This window comes from Ixodes scapularis, unplaced genomic scaffold, assembly GCF_016920785.2.
Source record: "Ixodes scapularis isolate PalLabHiFi unplaced genomic scaffold, ASM1692078v2 PGA_scaffold11__112_contigs__length_91849675, whole genome shotgun sequence".
In the NCBI taxonomy this organism is placed as follows: domain Eukaryota; kingdom Metazoa; phylum Arthropoda; class Arachnida; order Ixodida; family Ixodidae; genus Ixodes; species Ixodes scapularis.
Genome location: NW_024609837.1, coordinates 19,835,696 through 19,861,786, shown reverse-complemented (window position 1 = coordinate 19,861,786; position 26,091 = coordinate 19,835,696). Strand labels below are relative to the sequence as shown.

At 42.1% G+C, this 26,091-nt stretch overlaps 1 protein-coding gene across 1 annotated transcript in view; it reads left to right on the top strand.

The window, feature by feature from the left end:
- LOC115327572 (zwei Ig domain protein zig-8-like) overlaps positions 1-23,359 on the top strand; it is a 55,264-nt gene extending 31,905 nt beyond the window's left edge. Inside the window, exons 2-3 of the mRNA XM_040209939.1 lie at positions 19,191-19,401; positions 23,097-23,359. Of these exons, the coding sequence (XP_040065873.1) occupies positions 19,191-19,401; positions 23,097-23,359 (474 nt within the window). The remainder of the gene's footprint in view (positions 1-19,190; positions 19,402-23,096) is intronic.
- Positions 23,360-26,091: the final 2,732 nt, after the last annotated feature.

Genomic DNA, 26,091 nt, shown 5'->3' with positions numbered 1-26,091 from the left:
AATCCCTTACGTAAAAGGCGTCTCAGAATCTATTTGCCGGTCCCTCCTTCCATTAGGTATACGAACCAATTTCAAACCCCATATAAAAGTACGTGACTTCATTTCGAAGCCAAAGGATCCATCCCCTCCTGCATCGCAAAGTGGTATTGTGTTCAAAGTGAACTGTCACGACTGTGACAAGTGTTGCATCGGAGAAACCTGCCGCAAACGGAGTACCTGCCTCAAAGAGCACAGAAGAGACGTAGAGAAGGCAAGATATACCACAAGATCAAAAACTGAACTGGTGAAGTATTGTTGGACGACTGGTCACACTTTTGACCTCGCGAACGCTCTGACCCTGGCACGTGAACAACAATGGGGCCCCAGAATATTTCTGGAATCATGGTGCAATCGCAGTGACCCATCCGCCTGTAACACCAATCGCGGCCCCCTCCCCAACGTCTACACCAATATTCTGAAATCAATTTTAATTTAACTTCACACCTACGGCGGTCGAAAAAGTTGAAACGAGAGCCGACGATATCTCTTGACGATGATGTCGTCTCCCGTGTGCCATGGACGAAGAAATCGGCAGAACCAGCGCTACGGATAAAGAGAAGGAAAAGCAAGCGTTTGGTTGCTGGCAGCTAGTCGGGTGCTTCTAGGCTGCACTGATGATGTCGCCCGCATAGGAGACGAAACATCTACTTATCAGTTGTTGGTATTGCTATGAAGGTCGGAGGTATTTGTTTTAAATATGTTTCATATGTTAGGTTCTTATCGTCGAAATAACATTTTATGCGCGAAAACGGGGAACACTAGGATTTTTCGAAAATGTTAGTGATCTCAATTAACACATGGGTAATTAAAGAGTGCATAAAATTACAAGGCATAGTGGGCTGCAAAAAAATTAAAAGTGACTATTTTTATAATGTATTTAAATAGCTCTTATCTGAAATAAAGAAAAGATTTGTTTTCAGCGTTGCTTTCGATTTAATTTAGAAACAAACAGTGGCACTCACTTCTGTAAACGATTGCCCGCTTCAGTGGACGGTAGTCAAAACTTAAAATCTGAAGGAACGTGGGTTTTTCTATCAATAAATAACATACAACGGTAATCATTGACACATGCCTAGAAGAAAACGTACTAGTACGAAACAAAATGGGATCCGATTTCCTAGCTTGAGGGGAAGAAATAAAAACTAGCCAGAACTATTATCCCAATCTTCTGTTCTTTTCATGTTTAGTTTTCGTCTCCATTTTCAATTTGACATCTCGGCATGTCAGATATTCACCAAGTCTGCTGTATTTACCATTACTCACAAAAACACAAACCCCTAATTACTCATTTCAACATATATCGAAATACTTCCTCAAGTTACAACGCTGCGTTACTATGCCGTCGACATGAAAACTGCAGGTAATATAATTTTAATCCCAAGAAAAAAAAAAGCAGCCAGAAAACTTAAGACTCTAGTCTCTCGAGCAATATTGCGGAAATAGAGGCAGCTTAGTTTCCAAGAAGCTAGAAAGCGGAGGCAGCATATAAATATAGTTAGCGGGAGCAAACGTGTCCTCTGGCAAATAGCGCGCGTCTGGCCGGCCATGAGTTAGTGCCGACATATATCTGAGCGCTCTGAGCGCGCTGAGCTTTCTGCAGCGATCACGTAATACAACACCGCTGCTCTCGGCTATTTTGAGTGAGGCCGCTGTTGTGCGCCGTAGCTCAAATTGTAAAATAGTCGCTCCGTTGCACGTCCAGGGGGCGGCTGCATTCACTGAGCGTGTGACGGTAAAGAATGGAAACTAATTTTGCGCGTTTGTTTACTTTTTTCCGAGCGCAGAATATTTAGTATCGTTATCCGCTTATTTTTCACTTTAGCGAAAGGTACGATTTCAAAAAGGGAGACTGCACTAAATTTAACGTTTATCGCGAGTCTGGTATTCTGCATTAAGCAGGCATGTAAAAGCCTCGGGGATTCTTTACAGCATTTTTTTAGGTCGTCCAAAAAATTTTATTTTTTTTGGTATGGGGGATACGTTTAAAAATAATTTCAGTGTTTATAACAAACCATCTGGGGCTTGTATTTCTCTAGTAGTTCATTTCTTTCACCACATATTTGCTGCACGCTCAAAAATTATCAGGTTAGAAGTAGGAGGGAGAAACATCACAATATAACGCGGCTCATCAAATCAAGGTGATTAAGCAACTGAAACAGGATATTGCCGACGCGAGGCATAGAATTGCATTATATAGGTCGCAAAACCTAATTGCTGATGTCGCTGATTGTAGGTTAGGTAAACGTTGCTCATGGAATATCATTCAACATGTCCGATGAAGTTTTTTATGTCCTCTAGCTTCACAGAGGCGACGTCTTTGACTCCCTGAGTGAGCTAGGGCATCTAGCCTTTTAGTACTATTTATGGAATGCAGGACTGGTTCTTAGGTCACTTGATTACGTATTGGTAGTAAAAAATGGGTTATTTAAAAGGGCCGAACAACCAAGACTGGATTCATCTCATCTTGTTCGACCATTATTCTTCAGACTGCAATAATCTATATAGCGTTCAGGAGATTCGAAGCAATCTCTTGTCCCTAAACCTCTTCTAGTGCATAACGACTCCCTAAACAATGTGGTTTTCTTGTCCAGCTTTTCCTCCCCTGATGTTTATTTGTTTTGTTACTGTGTTTCTAACGCCGGTGAGCTAATACCTGATTATTTTTTTTGTCTTTTCTGTTTCTTTTTTTTTGTATTTTCATAGCGGCATTTTGGTGTACGATGGCGCATCTCAGTGTCCGCAATTATGAAGCTCGTCGCTTAGCCACCAGCTCCTAATGGAGCCTGTAATCATAGAAGCTGCGACCAAGGCAACGACGCGCTCGGACGACGGCGAAACATAAAACCGGCACCATTTTTCTTTACGCGCTTTTCTTAGACAAGGATTCTTCACTTGTTTATAGTTTTGCTGCCCTTGACTTCGCATTTGTCTCCTTGCTCTGACTGTTTTTTGTTTGTTTGTTTTTAATGCGTCGTTCGCTCATTACGCTCCTCGTATTTTTTGTATGTGTAGCGATGCATGGTGTCGTCTGCCGAGTTCGAGAACGCGTTTGTCATCGTGAAGAATGATGTGTCTCCAGATTTGGTAATATTTTTGTTTTTGTGGGAGGGTGTGTTTTAAATACGTTTGACATGTTGTCGCGTTAGGCGCTCGAAGACCGTTTTTTTTCTTCAAATTTGATGGTCTTTAAGTATCTATCTTGTCTTAATATGCAGTGCCTCGATTTTGCAAAGAGAGCACTTAACAATAGCTGTCGTGACTAATTCAAGGAGAAAATATGCTTGTTGCGTCTCGAATGGGAAACTCATGATACTTTGGTAGCAAATCACGTTGCATCCGTAATCCCCCGGAGTTTTATAGAAATGATTACATCGATTTATTTTTAGGCAACAGGGTAACTGCGGAATTGCGGAAATGATGTACTGTGCTCAACGAAACGAATGGAACCAGTAGCGCGCGTGGCCATGTGCTGATGCAATGACTCCAGTGATTGGCCGATCAGCCAAATGGCGGAGCCATTACATTACTCTAGGCTAGTGCCCGTATATTCTGGCGGTATACGTTCCTCAAGCGAGTTATGCGAGGTTACTCAAGTGAGGATATGCGCTGCGCTGGACAATTCCGGTTTGTTATGTATTCAGTAATAAGGCAAATGTTGTGACCCTCAAAAAAACAACAACATAACCACTTTATCTTTCGATTCTGTATTAGGATTCCTGATATTGATGCAGTACGTGTTGCGTAAATTAAAGCAAATGAGTGTGCTACTTTATTGTTGGTTTAAATTGGTACCTCAATCGCAGCAAGATTTGTAATGGTAGGATACTTTTGAATAAAGATATATAAAAAATAGTGCATGACGCTGTCGCTCATGCACGCTCACAAACTAGGACTAAAGGTCACCGAGAATCGCTCAGCTAAACAAAGCAACAAACCAAATGAAGATCCATTGATATATCCCTAAAGAATGCGTTAGCATGACCATTAGTAAACTTCACACACGTCCCCGTTTGGAAAACGCTATAACTGACCCCTTCACTTTATTTTTTCGCTTTTTCATATGGCGTTTTCTTTAAAGGAGCGATGCAACAATTTTTGTACTTTGCGCAAATACCGCTTAAAACGGATCCCTAACGTTAATGACCTATGAAACACGCGTTCGTTCTTCACCCCACGCAATAAAAGTCCCAGAAAAAAATTTAAGAAAAACGAGCAGCGTTCACCCCCTCAACTCGCAGCCAGAACAAGCGGCCACGTGATCTGGAGCCGATTATATGCCGCCAGTGTTGATCATAGCCACGCGCTGGGGTTGGCAAAGCGCAGGACACGCGCTGAGTTCCAGGCATTGTTATGGCTCGGCTGTTGTCGTCGTTGCAGCGATTGGACACGGGTCACTACCCGAATGCTTCTCGAGCTAGCAATTATCACGAGCCCAAGTCGAGTGCCCACGCAATGCTCGGGACCAATCTATGAACCGCATTCAAATATCGTCACTTGGGTGTACTGCGATCCCCACGTTACGTCATCAAATTTTGAAAAGGAGAGATTCAATGAAAATGATCGCTTTTGTCCTTGAAATTACACCGCAACAAAGGAGTTTCTTGGCGAGTGGCGTTGCGTGTGGGTATCCTTGAGTCCCAGGTGTGCTAGTAAGCTCGTGTAGAGTGAGAAACATTCGAACTGAATATCGTTGCACCGGTCCTTTAACGGCCTTTATTTTGTGCTGCCTCTTTTTGGCTTCGTTACGAGGTCAGTGTTAGTGTTTCCAAAAGGAGGACGTGTGTGGTGTTTCTCAAGGGTCACGCTAACGTATTCCAAAAGAATTCACCCATGAATCTTCCTTTAATTTTTTTTCTGGCCTTGGAGTATCTCGTTCGCCACCTTGCACGATTAGCCGCGTCATCCACTACATGACGCTGATTTCGCTGTTCCTCGGTTTCAGGAGCCCGTCTCCTTCGTTCACAATCCGTCTTCTTTTACCACCTACTTGGACCAGCGCTAGTACTTGGTTCACGCTCCATTTTGTAGCACAAAGAAAGGAACACGTGCTCCGCACAGCTGCAAGTTTTAGACTCGCCCCAGCATCCGCGCGCGCATTGGCTTCCGGCCCGTGACGTTGCCTCCCTCTCACCTTTGCCCTTGACTACTTTCCTCCTCTCTACGCGGCACGCTTCCCTTTCTACTGTTTTGTCCACAGAAGGGCGCTGTCAGCTTTTCCCCGTCATGAGGGTACTAATACTAACGCGTCGATAAAGAGCACATTGGAGAAAGAGCGCTTGTCTGCAGTACTTCGCTGTCAAAGGGGGTGCACCCTTTACAGAGCAGTTCGGGTTTCTCGCTTCAGTGTGTTAAAGTACGAAGAAAACAGAATTGAGCCAGCACTGTTATATTATTAATCATAAACGAAACAAAACGAAACAAAAAAAAATTTCGAGCCATTCCACTCAGTGAAGGTGGTTGTCCAGCGAAGCTGTTTAACACACAATACGGACGTGACACAGAAGTTTGAGCAAAGGTACAAACACATTTACTGTCTTGACTGGAGGTCATCGTGACGAAAGTTACGCACATACATTTATTGTCTTGATCGGTGGTCATTATTTCGCGTGGACGTCCATCGCCGCCTCGAGGAGCCGGAGGAAACTAGACACGCGCGATGGGACCGGCACCCCGGAAAAGCGAAAGGAAAGGAAACTAGACACGAAGCGCTTTGAGCGACCACAAATAGAGGGTGGTGTGAGCGTAGACATGGTCGACGCGGATCGCACATCGACAAATCTTTGAGAAACCTTTAATATCTACTTGAGAGTCTACTTATCTTGAAAATGATGCCTAATGATACCTTCCATACTGAATAGACTTATTGCTAAATTGCCCAATCATCAAGCAGAATGCAGGGAATGGTGGTCCACGTGCCGCATGTGCCGCCGTCTGCTACAGTAACTGTTCTTAAGCAAAAGCCAAAAAAAAAATTACACCTAGCACGCGTGTTCGTGAACCTCTTATTTTAGTTGTTTACTTTGAAACTTAAATACGGGGACGGCGTGCGCATGCGACGCCAGCGGCGGTGCGAGCGTAGAGTTTTCGTTGACGTACTTAAAAAATCCACGGAAACGTAACCAGGAACATCTTCGCTGTTAAAACTTCGTACAGTGTACACTACACTTTCCTATGAAAATGGGTCTTGTCGATCGTTTGCGTTATTAAGCGCGAATTGAAGCAGCTCACTTTATGGATGAAGCGGAAGGTTCATTACATTGACGGACTCCTTTTGCGTATATAGCGCGACGCAAGTCGGACGAGTGATCGCCGATTTTATATTCTTTTTTTTTTTAATTTACAGTGTGTTATAAAAAAAGAACTAGTAGTGCGGAATTTGTTTTTTATTCACGACAAAAAAAAACAATAAAATTAAGCGCGCGCCTATGTAAGTTCCGAGTAATATGCGGCAAAGCACCGATGATGTGTTAGCTCTAAATGCGTTGCACTGCTTAGGTATTTCAGCGTAAAATGTAGATGTTGCTTGTTTCTTAGTAACATGACACACATCGTACTCGTGATGCTTCAGTGGTGCGATTCTTTTTGTTTCTATTACCATCTTTAAAAAGAGCAGCCCAAGTAAATGCGACGCTTTATCGGAATATATTTCGGATAGTTCAGAAATGTTGTTTTTGTGCGTGAGAATAAACTTTTGTTTAGATGACCAAACAAACAAATTTATGTGTAGAGAAAATAGTCTATTTCTTGCGCAAGAGTTGCAGTCACGTCAGGATAACGCCAAGATAAGATTCTTTTTGATTAAAAGGATAGCGGATAGACGTAAATGCAAGATGTCTTGATGTCTACCCCCTAGGTTTTTTTCAAACAGCTAATTGGAGCTTGGCATTCTGTCGTCGTTGCAACCCTTGCAGAAGAGGTGGACGAACATGCGGACCGCTTAAGCCGGTGGCTGTGTTGTTTCCTAAAGGCTCCATAGCATTTAGAACGGTTTATTTCACGTCCGCGTAAAACCACAGTCTGTCCCACACATTAGACACCACACCTAACTAATTTTTCGTGAAGTTAAACGAGATGCCAGTCTCAGACAGAAAAGCGCCCAGAAATGACACTAAAAATACTATTCACTGAAAATAAAATCGGAGCATCCTTCTGTCACCCGTAGTATTTATGTTTCATTTAGTCATGTCTTGTAGTGTGACTAATCCTCTTGCATCAGACAACCGAGCTTCCTCCCCTTTTTCCTGTTGCTGTTATATATCCACAAACGACTTTGACAAATCCCCTCGAAAAATGCATTGCTTAGGTAGCTCTCCTTGTCTCTAAAATCCAAGACATAAAAAAAATATACTTTTTTTTTGTTTTTTTTGGGAAGATTCTTTAAACTGATTAATAGCGACAAGGATACGCTTATGATATACCACATTGGTTTTCTCAAATCTGCTGGTTCAGAAAACCCGAGCGGTGGCTAAAAATGCCTTTTTTCTTATAATTTGTTTTTCGTTTCTTTTTTCTTTTGTGTACGTGCGTTCACAATATAAATCTAGACTGAAAGAGTTCTTTAAGATTTGGTCGCTGTTTCGATGATAGAGCATTGCCGAATTCATCTTGCTAGCCTGGTCAGTTAGGTCTTCAGTTTTCGGAAAGTGCTAACAGTGACCTGTCTATAAATATATATGCATTGAATATCACATAAACCCCAAGAGTGCATTGGAGTTTTATCCTGAATTGTCGGCAACAATTTTATTTCGCCCATAAACGGAGAGGGTGCTGGACGATAATTCTTTTCCAACCAGCATTGCCATATGTACTATTTTGACAGTGTTCAGACGCTTACAGCCAACAGTTTCAGCTTAAAAAGCTCCGCATAAATATGGGCCTCCAGGTAGCATAGTTATTACTTTTATAGCAATACACACGCTACTGTGGTTCCGACAAACTTTTTCGCGCCCTATCACGTAATGACTGATTTCTAAGCTGCGCTAGCAGAGCTTATGTTTTTCACCGTGACGAGTCTGCAATTGTAATAGAGCGTCAAGAAAACAAACATTATAAAGTGAGAAATATTATGATATTAAAACAGTTAAAATTGTAGAGGTGTCTGAAACGGGACCTTTAAATCGTAGACAAGACAATGACTCCCAAATTACTTCGCGTCATTTACGTTTATTATGAAAAAAATACTGCGTGCTTGTTCATCTCTAGGTTTTTCTGTGAGCCATAAAATTCGATAGGTTGTCAACTTTCGACACCGTGTTTGCGAAATAAATTCAGTTGAGGGAAGGTTGTGAGTACGGCCATGAAGAAGAGTAAAATTAGTTTCCGCGTTTGATGTAGGCCGCGAACTGCCGTCAATAAGCGCTACAGTGCCAAACGACACAAGTCATCAAGCCTCGGTGCCAGCTCGAGGTTACCACAATAACCGGGACAGCCTATCGCCTGTACTGTGTACTCCGAATGTCGATGCGCCTGCTCACATGCTTGAATAAATAAGCGTTACAGCATATCGACTCAACCTGTAAATAGTCTTATGTCAGGTATTCCTTCTGCCTTGACTCGTATCTAAGAAAAGTGACCTCACTCGAAATGTTACTTCAAGATTCATCCTCTCATAAAAACATAAAGTTCAACTGGAGGCGCGTTCATTTTTTTTTATTTTTTTATTTTACTGCCACCGATCCATATCATTGACAAAACTGGCAGAAACTGCAGGGGAATGTCCCACGTGACCCCGACAAAAGTATTATAATGCATTGTTCCTTTTTGTGCAGGAAGTGCATGAGCGTGGATCAATAAAAGGTGTAATTTATAGGGTAATATATTGGGTTGGCCTGATTCGTAGACATTAATGGACACATCGCGGAGGGTGCGGAGGGTGCTGAGGAATGGAACTGATCGTGAACAGGAACTTACGCAACTAGTCTTTGTGCCTGCGGTGCACTTCGGTCACATATAACTGAAATTGAATGAAGACTTTTTTTTTGCATGTTTTTGAGGAAACTACAGGAACTGATGACTAACTAGCATAAAATATGCTATCGTACTTAAAAAAAAAGAAGGTAATTCTCGTTGCAAATTGACCTTCGCGTTTTATAGGCGTAGTCTATGCACTCCATGACGTACTGCAGTTTCGATAGGCCTTTTATTGACAGTGTGCATACGGCACGTTCAAAAGAGCACGCCACGTCACCTCCACTCAAGGCTCTTTTGGTCTGCCCACTTCACTCGCCATCTGCAATTTTCCGCATCACAAGTAACACAGCATACACATTATTGACTATTTGCTGCCATGCTCGGCACCTTTCAATCGAAGAATACGGGCAGTCACCCTTGTTGTGGACAGTCTTCCGCTGATATTACAGGCGTCCCACATGCTGCGTTAAGGCGGGAACACATTTGCGAAAAAACGAACCGAAAATCGGAGAGAAATCGGAGGCTGCGAAAATCGTAGCTTGCAATTTACGGAAGACGAGCCACATGAGGTGGAATGCGCGGCGCGGAAATCGCAATGCACTGCGGTTTTCGTGCTCCGACTTCAGGAGGCTGTGCGGTAGTCTGGCGAACTGGCGAACTGGCGTCCCATATTTCGCACCTCTTCAAAACTTAAGCTATTAAAACCTCGTTGAATGCTACGCGAGCCTTTGTATCACCACCTTTTGGTAAAGACAGAAGGGGTTTTCTACGAAGGTTGAGACGAGAACGCAGGGATGGCATACGATGTTGCCTGCGCTGCTTCCGAAGCTGCGTGAGCCGCCATGTTGCGAGCCGATCGTATCTTTTCGTTCCGCCCTGTTCCGGGCTTTCGCTCACCGAGCTCCTCCGCCCCGAATTCGGAGGCGCCGTGCGAAAATATCTGGCGCTGCAGATCTTTCGAACCGCTCCCGGTTTTCGGAAAAGGGGAGGAGCCTAGCTGCCGTGCGATTTTCGTGTGCGGTTTTCGCACGGAATTCGGCTTTTTTTCGCAAATGTGTTCCCGGCTTCATCGAAGCTGTCCTTCCTCTTTATCTATTTTTGGAAATGTGGCGGATTCCTGCGGCGTTCTGCATTCTGTGCACGTACGAAGTCAAATCACTTGTGCTCACAGTGTGCCAGTGCCCGTTAAGAAATTCTGCCCTTATATTTCTATCTGGGTGGATTCATCTCTTGGCCATCGGAATTTATGGAGAGCGTAAGTTCGTCTTTTCTTTTTGCAGTTGTGGTGACAGCATAAATGCTGAACATTAGTTGGCTTTGATAGAAGTATAATAGATAGACCTTTAGGCAGCTTGCTTTGAGATCTGCAAATCATCCTTTATTCAGATCCAATCAGAACTCGGCTTTCTGACGTCACCACAACCCCTGCGAACGAAGCAGATTAACTTACGGGAAAACAAAAATTGTGTACCCATCTCTAACGCACGGTTGTCGTATTTAACTTCTCAGAAGAACAAGAATAACGGCATGAGCAAATTTAGATGTCTTTTTAACGTTTGTGTACTACGGATATGGAAATAAATCCAGGTTGCGCAGCTTTTCGATAAAAAAATATGTGTTTTGTCTGGAAATTTAGGAACTTAAAAGTTCCGAAGAAGCCAAGGTAGATTTAAATTGGATCTTCTTTTGCCATAGTTTAGGACTCTCTAACATAGATCGCCAACGAAGTGCCAGAGTTATCCCTTTACTTTTGAATGGTCTCCTTGCAAGTGGCAACTTTGTTCCTAAACTGGCAAAACAAGTGCAATGCTTAGGCTTTAATGCTGATGGTTTGCTGTCAATATACCATTTGCCAATATACCATTTCATATATCCCCCAAGTGCCCCTGTCCGCGCTAAAAGAATCATGGGAACGGTGTTCCTTCAGCCCCTTGGTCATCGGTAATTTCAACCCTATTCTTGGTTACACATGTCTTGAGCGTAATTCGGAGTCACTCTGAACAAGCGCCTGATATACCCCAATGACCTGTCATATCGCTTTTAAAATTTCTCCTCAATGTCAGCGTTTTTGATGCTATGCGTGCTGTCCATCCTTCAACCTGGATGGGGCTGCATAAATTTCTTACATTATTATCATGTTGATATTAATTTAGAAACACTAAAATGCTATAAACAGCCCCGCGGACTCTGAGCGAAATCCTGGTTTTTGCTGTTGTGAATTATCCGCTTTTTAAGCAATTCCTGCTCAAACAACAATCACAAGAATGATAATATTGTAAGAGAATTCTGCAGTTCAGGGCCAGGTTGAAAGGTGGAACGCATGCGCAGTATCGAAGAGGCTAACCTTGACGAGCAATTTTAAAAGTGATTTGACAGGTCCTTGGGGTATATCACGTGCTTGTTCAAGATGACCTCGAATTGCGCTCATAAACTGTGTAACCATGGAGTTGGTCGAAAATTAGCGATCCCTAGGGAGCTGAAGGAACACAGTTCCCATGATTCCTTGAGTGTGGGCCGGGGCGCTTGGGAATACTGCAAATGGTTTAATAAATACTGAGCGAGAGGAAATTTGTGGGAACTCTATCTCAAAGCACTCTCGCAGTAATTATAGTGCCATCGAGCAGAAACCGTATTAGGCTTAAGGTAGAAGGCGTGAAATTTGGACCAAGTTTGGCGGTTCTCTGGCATGCTACCTGGGAAGGGATCGAAAGATGCATTTCTGGGTTTGCGAATCATGATTTTTATTTTAAGGTGCTGAAGAAAATAAGGCAGGATAAAGTTTAAGACGACGTTTTTTCTTAAATCACAACTATCTTCATATTCACCTAGCGCAGTGGTCTCAACCTCATTTGAGTGTGGGGTCCGGATAGCCCACACCGGAAAGACCGGGAGCCAACGTAAGATGGGGGGGGGGGGGGGGCGGGGGGGTTGAGAAGATTTTAATGGGAAGAGACCTCGTGCCCTATGCTTTTCGTAAACTCACTGTTTTGCCAGTGACATCTTTAAATCGGATTTGCTTATATGACTACTTTGGGCCCTGACCTGATGTGATAACGAAATTAAAATTACACTGTACCGCCAACGTGCTGGCATTTTTAATAGAACAAAAGAACAGGTAATCTGTCGTTCCCGGTTCAACATGTATTAAAAAAAAAACTTTCATTTAATTTCAAAGTTTTTGAATTCCTCACAATTTTTTTGATAACACTCTCAGCAAATACTTTTAATTGTGATAATTTTTTTGAAGGTGAGAATCCCGAGCTCATAGCTTTATATTTGACACTTGCTCCTGCTAAGCGAGTTTGCGCAGCCGACATGCATTCTTCAACGAATAGGTTCAACAAACAGCACGAATATCAAGTCTAAAATTATTAAAGCGACTGGATTAATGAAATAAAAAAAGCAGAAATTGATTAGCTCATAATCGCGTTTGCGTTAAACAGGTATTGAGGGTGTTTTCTTTTTGTAAAAAGTGTATTCATTTCACCCGAATGCAAATTAAACAGTTGGCAAACGGTGTCAAGGTGTCTAGTTTTTTTCTTGTTTAAGTACCTCTCCCATTTTAAACGGGGACCAAATATTTCATAATTATTAGGGCCTATGGCAACCTCAGAAGTAGGTTTGTATGGGCCATGTTACTGGTTTTAAACAACGTTGAGCGCTTTTTTTTTATTTTTGAGGGCAAATAATTGAAAGTTACCTTGCCATCGAACATATATCTATTCAATGTCTTCAAGGGTAGAAAATTAAGTTTTATGCTAAAAGTAACACAATAAAGTTCAGCTTAAACCTCAAATTTAAAGTTTAATATATTTGCCCCTATTCCTTCTTTCTTTGATATTGTAAACATTTTAGGGATACTTTCTTCAATCACACACCAAATAATGTTTAAAAAAGAGCAGCTTCATTTACTTTTTCATTATTCTACATACTATGCTTGTTTTCCAATGCTGAAATCACACATTCTTACACTCGGTTTCCAAAGTGGTGTACTACTTTCTCCTAGCTAGGACTACCAATCCCCCACAAATGCCGCGTCGACATATGGATTAATTGCCTGTCTTTGTCTGGGAATCTTTTTACTGCATCAAGCAGCATCTTAAGTAGCCTACACAACGCGTGTTATCTCCTAAACAAAACAAAAAAATAGACATATATTGGGAAATTGTACGAGAACGTTCTTTTACTTTAAGAGCTATCGCTACGTGAAGGGCTTCCAAGAGCATTACAGATTTTTTATTCAACGGCATAGTCGCACTTACCCATCGCTAATCCATGCTGCCAAAATTGTCGTATGCTCCTTGTAAAAAAAAAAAAAAAATACAAGTTCATGGAACGTTGAAGAAGCACGAATCGAAATGAAGGGTCTGTTCCCGGGATAAACTGGCCGACTTATTTGCTTGCGTGCATAAAATATACATCCGGGCTCGGAGCGGAATGGCACAATGAGCAAAAAGGGCGTGCTCCTCAAACACCGCCGAACGAAAGATTTTCTCGCAACGTTCTCGCGGGATCGCGATCACCGCGAGACCTTCGCAGCTTTCATTCGTTGCGTGTACGGGGATAAGAGCGGGAATGGGTACGCCGCTCGAATATTCATGACTTGGCCGGCAAAGTATCGGTTGCCAGACGAGCAGACCTCTCGCTTCAACATCTTCTACCTTTTGGACAAATAAGAAGATAAGAACAAACCATCCGTTAAAGCAAGCTTCGCTTGCGAGATGGCCAATGCGAGCGAATAGGGGAGCTTTTGTGTGGTTCCGGATAAGATGTAAGTAATCTCGAGATTGCTGCTGAGCTATCGAATTTTTCGTTACACTCCGGTTAGAAAGCAGGGCTAACGAAGGCTAACTTAATTTTATGCATACATAGCTAGAATCGCGGCCGGGATGAAAGGCAAGAAATTCAGTCCGAAAACCATTATTTTATTAAAGGACACATGCAAAGAGAACAACTTTTTTTTCAACACCCTGGGCGGGAAGGGGATTCTATACAAATATTTGCAACGAACAAAACAACAGTTTTTGACAGCTATATTTACTGTGCGAAACGAATTTACAGTTTGCACTCGTGGGAGCCGCCACTGATCACGTGGCATGTCTGTGCGCCGCCGCGCTACGCCCCCGCCGCCGCAAAGTCACGCCGCCGCCGCTCGCTGAGCTTGAGGCGCCGCCGGCTGAACCCGTTTCTCCACGCCGCCTCCGCCGCAGCCGTCGGAAGGGAACACTCCGGCGCTCCGCCGCCGTCCATTTCTGAGCGGCGCACACATCTATCACGTGGTGCTTGTGCTCCTTCAGGAGTTTCCGTTGTGCTCTAAACGTTACTCTTTAATATTCGTTTTTCTTTTTCTTGTTGACTTCAAACGAAGATTAATAAGTAACTTTTAGAGCCCATATAAAGCCCCCGCAAAGCTCAAGCACCACGTGACCATAGTGGCCAGTCACGTGACTGCTACTAGCCACTTTTCCGCGGGTTCCTGCGGAAGTCAACTACAAATTCGTTTCGCCCCGTAAATATAACTTTCAATATGCTTTTTTTTGTGTAAATTTTGTTCGATGACTTTTTCTTTTATCTAGGTTGTTAAAGGAAAAAAATGTTTTTTTTTTCCCTTTGCATATGTCCTTTAACTATCACCAACATCATCCTTGATTTTTGTTGAGGACCCAAATGGGCATTATAGAAGGAAATGTGCGTATAACAGATAATAGCAACCATTACAAAATGAACATGTTATTAAACCTATAAAATCTTTACGATGGTAGAAAGGGAGAACGTGGTGACTGCGAAAATATATTAATATTATTTATAAAAAAAACACGGTGAGGAGGTTAGAATAAAGACTCTCTGTTACGGATAGTGTGATTAAAATTTAATGAAGAGTGAGAGACGGGGGACACACTGCGGCAGAGAGAAGGTTTGTCTAGGTTAGCTGACCGCAGTAAGCCTGATATACTGGTATATACAAAGAAGCCACAACAAATTAAAACAAAAGCTCTATTTTGAACGGCATCTAAATTGTTGGATATGTATGACTGAAATGAAGACCACAAGGAAGAAGAGTAATCTAGCTCAGATTTCACCAAAAAAAAGTAGAATAGTCGTTTGAATGAATCTGTTTTTGGCTTGAGATTAAGACACAAAAATATTTCAGGTCAAAGTTTCCAGATAAAATATAAAACTCGTAAGACGCTAAAGCTTCCCCTTTAAGAGTGGAACGCAATAGTCTTACCGGAACCCGTTCGCATCCCCTTCTCCTTGCCTTGCGTGGCACAATCAGTAGCCTGTCTGGCTCGCAACCGAAGGGTTATCGGTTTGAGTCTCGCCTAAAATTCTTGAAATATTTCTGTAAAGCAAATTCATTACTTGATGAAGTGAAATCATTTGAAACATGGAGCGATCTTTCATTCGCAATACATGTCATACTCTAATCAGTTTCTTTCCACGCGTGACGTCACGTTTCACGTGTGCGTTGTGGGTTGTTTGAAAATCCCGCTCGAGGTCATGTTGCTGTGACGTCACGACCCTATCGACCAACCAGAATTGTTTCGTCACACAACCAACGCCAACTTTTTTGCGACAAGAGCTGCTTCATGTTCTCGTGGTAATATAATATGAGCTCATATAAAGACAGATAGGCATCCTTACAATTGAGAAACTTTGTGAAAATAATTGTTCAGTATAAAAGAAAAACAATTAAAGCTTGTCATCTATCACTATTTTAGCGCTATAATTACTCTAACAGCATGTCAGTGAGATGACGTCATCTAAAATTTCTAAGAGACGCCAGGGAACACCGTCCTCGTTACCCCATTTAAGAACGAAGGAACTAACGCTTCAAACTGCACAGGGTTGCTAACTGAAGTTTTGTATAATAATAAACAGGCTTTTTTTTCTTACAAAATATTGTTCTCTGCGTCGGGGCTTTTAGCCTGCAGCGATAAGCTACTTTGCATGCCTTGAAATTAATTAATATGCGCGAACGTCTACGGTTTCGAGGATTAATTATGGAAATGTTCTCGTTTGCAATCAGGCTACTAGAATGTTACTCTGCGGTAACACGTGTTTGCTTATTTAATTGATTGGGGTATTTAAAGCAGCACAGGTAATTGTTTTCAGGTACGCGAGGGAACCGAATTAAGTTGCCAGCTATTTTATATGCGAGCAAGCAAATAAAAAAATAAACCACAAAAATATGTTCAATATTTATTAGGTTGAAACACAAATTACAGACAAATGTCATCAAAAAGCAGGCCGTGCACTCCAAGATGGAAGCACATTATGTTGTACACCTCATTATCTTATAAATTATATTATTCATTTGTATGGCTAAGTGACAAACTTTTGCAGTTTGTCCGGTTAAACACGTGATTAATTTCATCTAGTAAAGTGCTACTTCGGACATCGTTCATGCAAAAGTTATCGCTCCTCGCTGTGCGTTGAAAAAATTCACTATGTCCTTTTCACCATAGGTTTCTTACAATATATCCCGGATACCAGCATTTAATGGTCAAACAAAAGCAGATTCGGAAAGAGCTGCTCGGAAAGACAAGACGGAAAAACCGTGCCAACGATTGAATGATCCTCGAAAATCGACGCCTCAGCAATGCACCGAGCTTTTAGTGTGATGGTCCCCAGAACACATGGAAACGATGCTATCCCCAAAAAACTTCGGGTCCGAGATCGCCCTGTTTGTTGTATTTGAACAAAAGAAAGCAAACAAGTGCAACTAGAAGAACCGATATTTGAAATCGACCAAACGGCAACCTAAGCCTCTCACTTGGAGAGAAGTGCGTGAACGTGGCGCAGGTCAAACTGTCTGTCGTCGCACTCTGGACCGAGTCACGTCCGCGAAACGTGCGAACGTTTTGCTCTCCTGGATTTCCAAACGAGGCTTCGCCGCAAAGCCTGCCGTCCCGCTTTGGTCGCTTTTTGTTCTCCGGAAAGGGTTTCTCGCTCATGCACTCCGCAGCGGCCCAGCGATATCGAGGTCAGCGGAAGTGGCATCATCCTTGTGCTGCCTTCCAAACTTACACGCGACGAAAAAAAAAAAAAGATATTATAACAAATTGTGTTTGCTTTTGTGAAAAGACAACGGCGATGTAGGGTGATACGTGAGAGGAATATGCTTGCCTGTCAAGACGGTGCTTGTTTAGAGGGAACTGTTTGCTCTATGCGTGTTATTCATAGATTCGCAGAGTGAGGCAATAGATGGTTGCAGGATGGAGCGAAATTTCGAGTGTCTCTGGTGCTGAAAAGAATCTGATCTTCTCGACAAGTTGCAGTGTCGTGGTGTTACAGCGTCACTGTTTAAAAGCGAAAGAGCAGAATTGTGCCTAAAACGCGCGCGCTGCCGTCGTGGTTGCAGCAGTTTGCGTTTTTTTAGATGAATACCTTCTACCAGTTTTTGATGGTTATATGAAGGCACGGGTAAACTATAAACGGTAAATAGAGAGATAAAGTGAACGAACGCCTTAATAATAATTATTTGTAAAGTAAGGAATTTTACCATATAATATTAATCAAAATTTTTAAGCATATTTCGTAGGTTATATTTTACACAAAATTAAATAAAACAAAACTAAGGGCGATAATAATTTTTTTTTAATAAACAACTTGTCTATTTATTGCCTAAAATGCTTAAAATATTTATTAGTTAGTGTGATGTACACACACGTATTTTTTAACGTTAAAGGACGGCTGTACGCTCAAACATAGAACGCAGGACAAGACGATAAGGCGAAAAATAAATATAAGATTTTACACACTCTCGAACGCCGTTAAATATCCCGATATAGAATATTTGGGAGCAGTTCAGCGAACTCACTCAGTGTATCTGCATTTTATTTAATCAAATTTCGACCAGCGAGATTGGATCAGGCTACACATGCAACTTTTAGACTGGTGGGTATAAAGGCACTCTTTATCTACCTTTTGTTTCATTCATAATAGTACATTTTTAACCTCTAATCCCTGCTTCGAAAAATAAATTTGCTTTTACGCATGGAAGAGGTGATCACGAAAAAGCAGTGAGTTGAATGTCCAATTTATGCGATACAATGCCCCAATATGTGCCACAATATAACTGCAGACTGAAAATGAAGCGTGTGGGCTCCCATGCGTACGGGTTTGTCGTGGCGCAGTTCTGTCCACGACTCGAGTTCTAATTCGCCACACGCCGGATGAACGTGTCGAGTTGATTTGATGGATCAGCGACATTGAGAGACCGAGTGGTGCTTGTTCCCTCGACAGAGATGTCTGGACTGATCGCTCCCTAGAGGCGAAGGGTTCATATGGCACTCATTCTCTGGCACATCTTTTCCGCTAGAGTAACGCAATACGTTACAGAAGAGACAAGTGAGACAAGTGATACTAAGTGTAAGTAGTGGCTTTATTATTTTTTTTTTAAACGAAAACGATTTTATGGTAAAATGTTACTAACAGTTATTTTATTATTCGGAGGCTCAAAGACTAGTGCGTAGATTGCGAAAATAATTTGTCGAATGTGTCGTCATTCTGAATTCTATACAATAAGAGTGTCCTACTTCTAACCTCTGCTAGGGCTTTTTGACGGCTTCAAGCGGTTACCAATTATAATGCCTGGCGACACCCTTGCATTATTCGTGTCAACATCATCCGAGCGGTTACTTATTGCAAAAGCGCTGTGTTCACACTCGGCTTTTGCTCGGTGGCAATTAATCCTTTAGCGAATATGCAGGTTCCCGGCTGTTTCGAATTGAGAAAAAAATGCCAAACTGATAATGCCCGACGGGCAGTCCACACTAATCCACACGAAAATACAGCCCATAATTCGGTTTAGCTTAAATTCAGTAGCGTTCGACGCTGCAAGCTAATGGGACCAACCAAGTAGCTCCAGTAGGCCTTTCCTGTACACGATTGCTTGAGCGTTGACAGAACTCGTACATAAGCTTGATGAACACCCTGATGGGGCGCTTTTGGACGCTGTCTGATTGACCCATTAGCTCGTAGCATCGGCTGCGTTTGGACTTAAGATGAAACGGGGTTTAAGACTCCATTTTTGTTATCTCTTCGACTTACCGTCGCATAGAGAAAACAAAAACCGGATTCATGTGATGGGTTCTATGAAAGATTCATGGAGTCACTATATAGGGAAGAAGAAAAAATACGGGTTTACGTTTCTTATTAAACACAATCATAAACAGGTACCAACAATCTAAAAAGAATGTTTCAAATAAACTAATTTCAGACTTTTTGTTCGCCAGGTGTCCTGGATCCGCCGACGTGACTTCGACGTCCTCACGGTGGCGCTGGCCACGTACACCGCGGACGAGCGTTTCCAGGCGGTACACATGGAGCGCTCCGAGGACTGGATGCTCCAGATCAAGCGCGCCCAGCCCACGGACGCCGGCGACTACGAGTGCCAGATCAACATGCACCCGCTCATCTCCTACTTCGTGCGCCTCACCGTGCTCGGTGAGAACCCCGAGGGAGAATGTACGGAGACAAACTGAGGGAGAGGAGGGGACGAGAGCAAGCGATGACGTCAGAGCGCCCGGCTTTGTTAGGAAGGACAGGGGGAAGGCACAGAGGCTAGCTGTTTTCGCACACTGTATCTCTGCCTCCAAGCAGAGCGAACAAAAGCGTCGCCAGCTCCTCGCAGATGTTCTGGCGTTCAAACACAGAAAGCAGAACCCGGGGTCTGGTGTTCGAACGCCGAATGCCGAACCCCAGATCCTGCTCGAGAAGCAGATGACGCGCTCGTTCGCTGTACTTTGAGAGAGACGGCGGTTATAGACAAAGGGCAGAAAGCACGTGAGTCTTCTAACTATCCTTCCAATCTGAGGTCGGCGCTCTGATCAAACCGAGCGCTCATTTCTCCTTCTCTCCTCCAGTTTTTTTTTTTTTCGTATTGGGAGTCTTCAGGAAGGAGGGACATTAGATGAGTGTGCGGCTGAAGCTATGCAGCCATTGGAGGATGGGAGACGTCACTCCTTTCACACCCTCAGCGGACTATAAGTAAGGTATTAAAAGTTATGCTTGCATTTTTTTTTTGTTTTGCAATTGCATTTCAATTTCTGGACAAGTAAAACTTTATGTTTTTGTCTGGGCTTGAGTAGTATAAGCCTGTGAACTAGCAAAAAAATGTGCTCAGATGTTCATTTTTAAGGAAATGCCAAATTAGAAAACCAAATATTATCTTCGCAAGTTTCTTCTACTACATAATTGCTGCAATCAAAGTTACATTTTTACAACTCCCTAAACTTGCTGCATTATGGGTACCAAAATACGCAAATAAAAAAGAGCTTCCTTTGGATCACTATATGGTACGACATTCACAACAATTGAAAAAAGACTTAAATACAACAGCACTGTTTTTATACAAACCCTGCAAACGTTCTTCCAATGTCGGGACGCAAATAATATATGGGTATATGTATTTATAGACGAGCGCAGTAAAGACGTCTCTTTTCCTTTTATTTATTTTGTTCAGCTCAGGTCGGGACAATATTGTTGCAGATGCGTAGATTGTTTTCCGAATCCCCTGACCTTGAACTTCAACTGCCATTTCGGGAAAGCCGGTCTTATATTGGCAGGATTGACACGACAGGACATAAGGCTTCTTCGAAGCTGTCATGTTTTGCACCGGTTTCGAAAAGCAGATATTTACAGTAAAAATTCATATCTTCTTTCTATAGATGCCTAGCACCGAACCAGTGTTGTTATTTTGTGTTTTACGTCGCTCATACCCAGTAAACGAATATCTGCGTATTGATCAAACAACAAAAGCAAAGAACAGGGACGAACGTGTTTCCGAAATAGCAAAAGAAAAAAAAACGATATATTTGACAGATGAAGAATGTTTCTAAAAAAGTATCGCGGGACATGACATTGTGCATCGTGTTTCCGAGCGGCTTCATAAGATGGCGTGCTCGAACTCCCAGTAGAATGTTTAGATACGTATGTAGTAGTATATTATTATCATTCTTTATCTACGATAGTACAAAGGAGGAGGTAAGCTACTTGACGGTTTCTTTGCATTTTTGCGATGATCCGATCCTTATTCTTTAGCTCCACCTCCACTGAACGTCCGGCACCTTAAAGCACTACACTTAGTTTTTGTTTTTATAGTTTTTTATAAGAGCAACAACAAATGAACAGGGTTCGACCTATTATTAGCATTGCTCTAGTTTTTAGTTCTATCCTTTATTTTAAGAAAAAGGGCGGTTCTAGCTAAACACTTCCACCGATTTAAATATTCAGGAAGCATTTTAGTCCCAACCAAAGCTGTTCTTCGGTAGGGACACTTTAAGAAAGAAAAGAAAAATACTTTCGTTTCTTTGTGACAGTATATTGTGGGCGTGCGAAGAACGAGGGTTTAAATTATATTTTTTCCAGTCGTTCTCCTCTTTCTTCTCGGCACTGTCCTGCGGCAAAGGAAATTAAATTGTTCGCCTCGACTCCTTCATGCTTTGTCTTTATTTTTACTTGCATAAATTTTTGTTCAGACTAGTACGTATTCTTTGAATATTTAGATTGGTAATGTTTGTCTCTTTTGTCTAGAAAAATAAAAGGAAGTTACGTCAATTCCCGCAGAGCCGGCTTTTGAAAGATCGAAGCACTGAAAGGCGGAGAAGAAGACTTGATTTCGCTGAAACGCGGAAGGATGTCTTCAGTGAAGAAGATCGCATTGGGATTTTTTTTCCGGCTACCCGTTTGACCTAGATAGATCTTCTGTGTTTCCTAGTTTGCTTTAGTTTACTGCTAAAATCAGTGTTTCGAAGAATTGATTTTCAAGCACTGGTGTTCTTCACATCTATAAAATGGTAAGCGTTACAAGATCTATAGCTTCGCAATGAACGCATAAGCTTTGTTTTAAAAAGTTAAAAAAATATTGCTAAATGGGCTTTGCCTGAATATCTTAACTATTAGTGGACAAATGTATTTGTTACCATAATAAATTAAATTAAGCATTGCCAGATATAATATGCATTCAGAAAAACTTAAGTGAGTTAAGAATTGCCAAAGTCTGGTATACATACAAAAAAGCCTTATAGTCCACCTGACAACAGATAGTCTCAATGCACTTGCAGCTAAAAAAAAGACATAACCGCAAATTCAGTTACACTTTTTAAGCACTTGCATTTCAAGTCTAAAGCAAAGCAGGAAACTATGCTAATAACAACTTAATTTAGAGTTTTAGGACCACTTAAATGAAAGGGATCATATATATTTTAATATACAGTAGTTTATAAAATACACAACAGTGTGGTCACAATCGTAGTTTATCCCCAATAAAAACAAAAAGAGGAAAAAAATCTTTTAGATACTTTTGGCATGTTGCAGCACTAGACAAATGAAAAAAAAAACATGATGCAACGCTTATAGATTTAAATGCGACTAAGTCGGACTTTACGGAATGCTATGTTTGCACAAGTGCTCGGTAAACAAAAGCCCATTCAAAAGCCAAGTTTAGCATAGGATAGCATAGATTTAAGGGAGGGGCCAACTTGAGTAATGGTGAACGTTTGCAATCTAATACACATGCCATACGGGCAACTCAAATTCCATTTACAACGAATGATATTCGCGTGATCAACGAATCGGATTGCGATGTGTCGCGCGTCGAACGCCCACACTCGGAGTGTCGCGCGCTGATTGGCCGATCGTTCAAATGTCATTCGTTGTTAATAGCATTCGAGTTGGCTGTGTGGCACGGGTATAACGGCAGGCGCTTCCTGGGCAGATTGGGTGCTTCTGCACATGCAAGTGTATTCGAATGGGGAGGGGGATAGCGGCGACGAAGAGACGTAGCAGGGCCGAGAGGTTCGCAGAGGATTGATGCTTTTGACTGCCCGTCGCAGCTTGTATCGCAAACTCCGCCCACAAACCACGTGACTCCGACCGAGCAACTGGAAAACTCTTAAATCTAAACGCACCATAGTTCGGACGTAGTGATGTGGTGCCTCTCACAGCACTCGACCCAATAATCGAGATGGCGTACGAAAATGTTTAACCGAATTCCACGCCAAGAAACACATGCTCTAGTTCGCAATATGCACGCGATCTTTCCCTCCAGTGTGAACGCACTCTGATCTTCCCGCTGAATGACGGCGACGCGACTGACGGTGCGTGAATGTCCCTCTCGCACCGCAGTGCCCCGGGCCCAGATCCTGGAGTCCCCGAGCTGTTCATCCTGGAGTCCCCGGTGTTCGTGTTCTGGTACCACAACGACCGCATTATCAACTATGACGCGGCCAATAATGGACCCGGGCACATCTCGGGCGGCATGCGAGGCCAGGACGCCTACGTCAGTAGCCTCTTCATCCGCAACGCAAAACCGCAGGACTCGGACAAATACAAGTGCGGCCCGTCGAACGCGGACTCAACCAGCGTCGTCGTGCACGTCTTAAACGGTAAAATCCTTTTTTAATTTTTTTTTTTATGGTGATAGTTTCTTTTAAGTCTTCTTTTGTAGCCAATCTTGCGTATGCTTCGTGTACTTAAGAAATGATTCGGTAAATTCACCGGAAAAATATCCTCCGCTAAATTTAAGGGGGGGGGGGGGGGATCACCGTGTCGCGACATTGAGACGTCATTTCACATTACGTTGCAATAATTCTAATATATTTAGCGGTAAAATTGTTTTAAATTTAAGGGTACAATTCTCTGCCAAAATTTGCGAAGAACCACAGTGCTGCCACATCGTGACGTCACAGTGGCAAAAGTTTCTTGCGAAATATAGAGTTCAGGTTGTTCCGCTATATCGTAAACATTAGGGGGAACACATTTCTCGTCTCATTTTGTGAGAAATGTTTTCATCTAGATTTAGCGGAATTTAGTGTCACAAGAGGTCATGGTGCCACATGATGCCACAGTGTCGCATGAACACGATCCGCTAAATTTAGCGTGATGGAAATCCGCTAAAGTTCACCATGGCAGTGTAAATGGGCGCAACACTTACCAGTGTTTCGGGTTTCGTTAGTTCATTCGCAAGAATCAGCAAGGAACCGGGTTTTTTTTTTTTCATCCTTTGCGACCAGAGCTTGTAATAGAGCTTGTGGGAGCTTCGGAATGGCTGCTGATGTCTCGCTAAGATAATTGGCTAGATCAGGGGACTTAAAAGATACATGCAAAGGTAAAAAAACTATTTTTTAAAAAGTTCAGATGGAAAAAAGAAGGTTAAAAAACAAATTTACAACGAAGAAAAAAAATTTAGAACTATATTAACGGAGCAAAACAAATTTGTAGGTGGCGCCTGCGGCCGCCGCCGCGAGTCACGTGGTAGACCTGTTTGCCGTCGTGCTGCGCCGCCGCCGCACGCCAAGCGCGGTGCGTCGCCGGTTCAACGCGTTTCTCCACGCCGCCGCCTCCTCGCAAGTTCGTCTGCTCCGGGGCGCCGCCGCCGTCATCTGATCGGGGCGCAGGTCTGTCACGTCTGCCTGCGCTTTTCCAGGAACTTCCTTTGGGCTCTAAAAGTTACTTATTCATCTTCTCTTTTTTTTGCTGCTTTCAAGCGAAGATGAATAAGTAACTTTTAAAGACCATAGGAAGCTTGCGAAAGAGCGGAAGCACTAGGTGACAAATAGCGGCCAGTCAAGTGATAAATAGCGGCCACTTCTCTGCGGCGCCCGCGGGCGCCAACTACAAATTTATATCGCGCCGTAAATATAGCTCTAAATTTTTTTTTGCGTAGTAAATTCGTTTTTTTTTTATTTCCTTCTCTCAACCATGCAGTTTAGAATTTGTTTTTCTTTTTTACCTTGAATGTGTCCTTTAAGAATATTTCGGCTGTACCTTATTGAGACAAACAGAATGCTTCCTTCAAGGTCTCCTTCCGTAGGTCGGCTATGAATATCTTCCTATCTTGACTGGAATTTCAGCCACGGGATTTAACTGGTAAGAATGGTCTTGTAAAGAGAAGTAATATGGCAGATGGACAACAAACTGTAGGCTCGCAGACTGAAACTCGAACCTGGTTAATAACATGATCAAGTAAAATCGTTAACAGCAACAGTTACGTATTGAGTAAGGCTTCTAGTTAACAGTGCCATTCGCGCAATTTTTGTTTTAAAAAGTATATTAACTATTGTATAAAAACATATCAGCTCAATTTGAGGCATCCAGGAACTTATTTAATTTTTTAAATATCTCATTTAAGAGCTACTGTTTTAGTAGTTTTTTTTTTTTTTTTTACTAAAGAGACGGTTATGTTGTCCCCCTTGCTTGAATGAAGTTGGGTGTTTGTTTTATATTAAGTTACTTTAAAATAAATGCCAGCATTAAGAAGTGCACTTTTGACTTGCAATAATTCCTAATTTCAAAACAAGAGGAGTATGCCAGCTGTTGACATGCCATTAAGATCAATCTCTCTCACCAGTGAAGAATAATCAGAAACCGGCCCCTTTTGCCGGTAGTTGCTTGAACTGACAACCGGCTTGTCATATTTGAGCTCTCAGTGGATGTAAAAAAATACCTTCAGCGTACTTAGTTCCCTAAAAGGAAGAATACAACTAAAATTACGAACGAACGCCAGGGCTGAAGGTCTATTTATGCTAGATTTCATTACATTCATTTTCTTAACTTACTTCAACATTAATAAAAATCTTTTCAGTGTTGCGTTTTTTTTTTTTTTTTTTTTTTTAAATTTAGCAATTTGGTTTTGGCTGGATAGAATGAATGCAATACCTTCGAGGCAATGTATGAATTCTGTATATAAATCAATATATATCCGGTATAAACTTGACGTTTTCATTAAGCGGTATTTTATATGCCAACATCATTGGCGGTTATGTTTCTTGTTTCATATCATCAATGGGTTAGTTGCTCTCTTGCATCTCTAAAGTCGGTCTTTTTTGTTTCTTTGAGACATATTGTTTGAACTTTTTGTGTGTAATTGTATCTTTTGTTGTATTTTTTTCGGTTTACATTTCATTGTTTACTTTTTATTTACGACTCCAACGTTCTCTAGAGATGTCAAGCTCCTTCCTATGCCACTGGTTCTTCTTTTAGTAGGTGCACATACATGCACTTGATCCCTCTCTCGCTCTCGCATGAGAAGCTGTTTTTATTCTTAAATTATCTGCCCCCCTCCTCCCTAAAATTTATTTTTCGATTGTTTTGTTTTTTTTGTTTTTTCTTAAGGCGACTATCACTTTTTTTTCA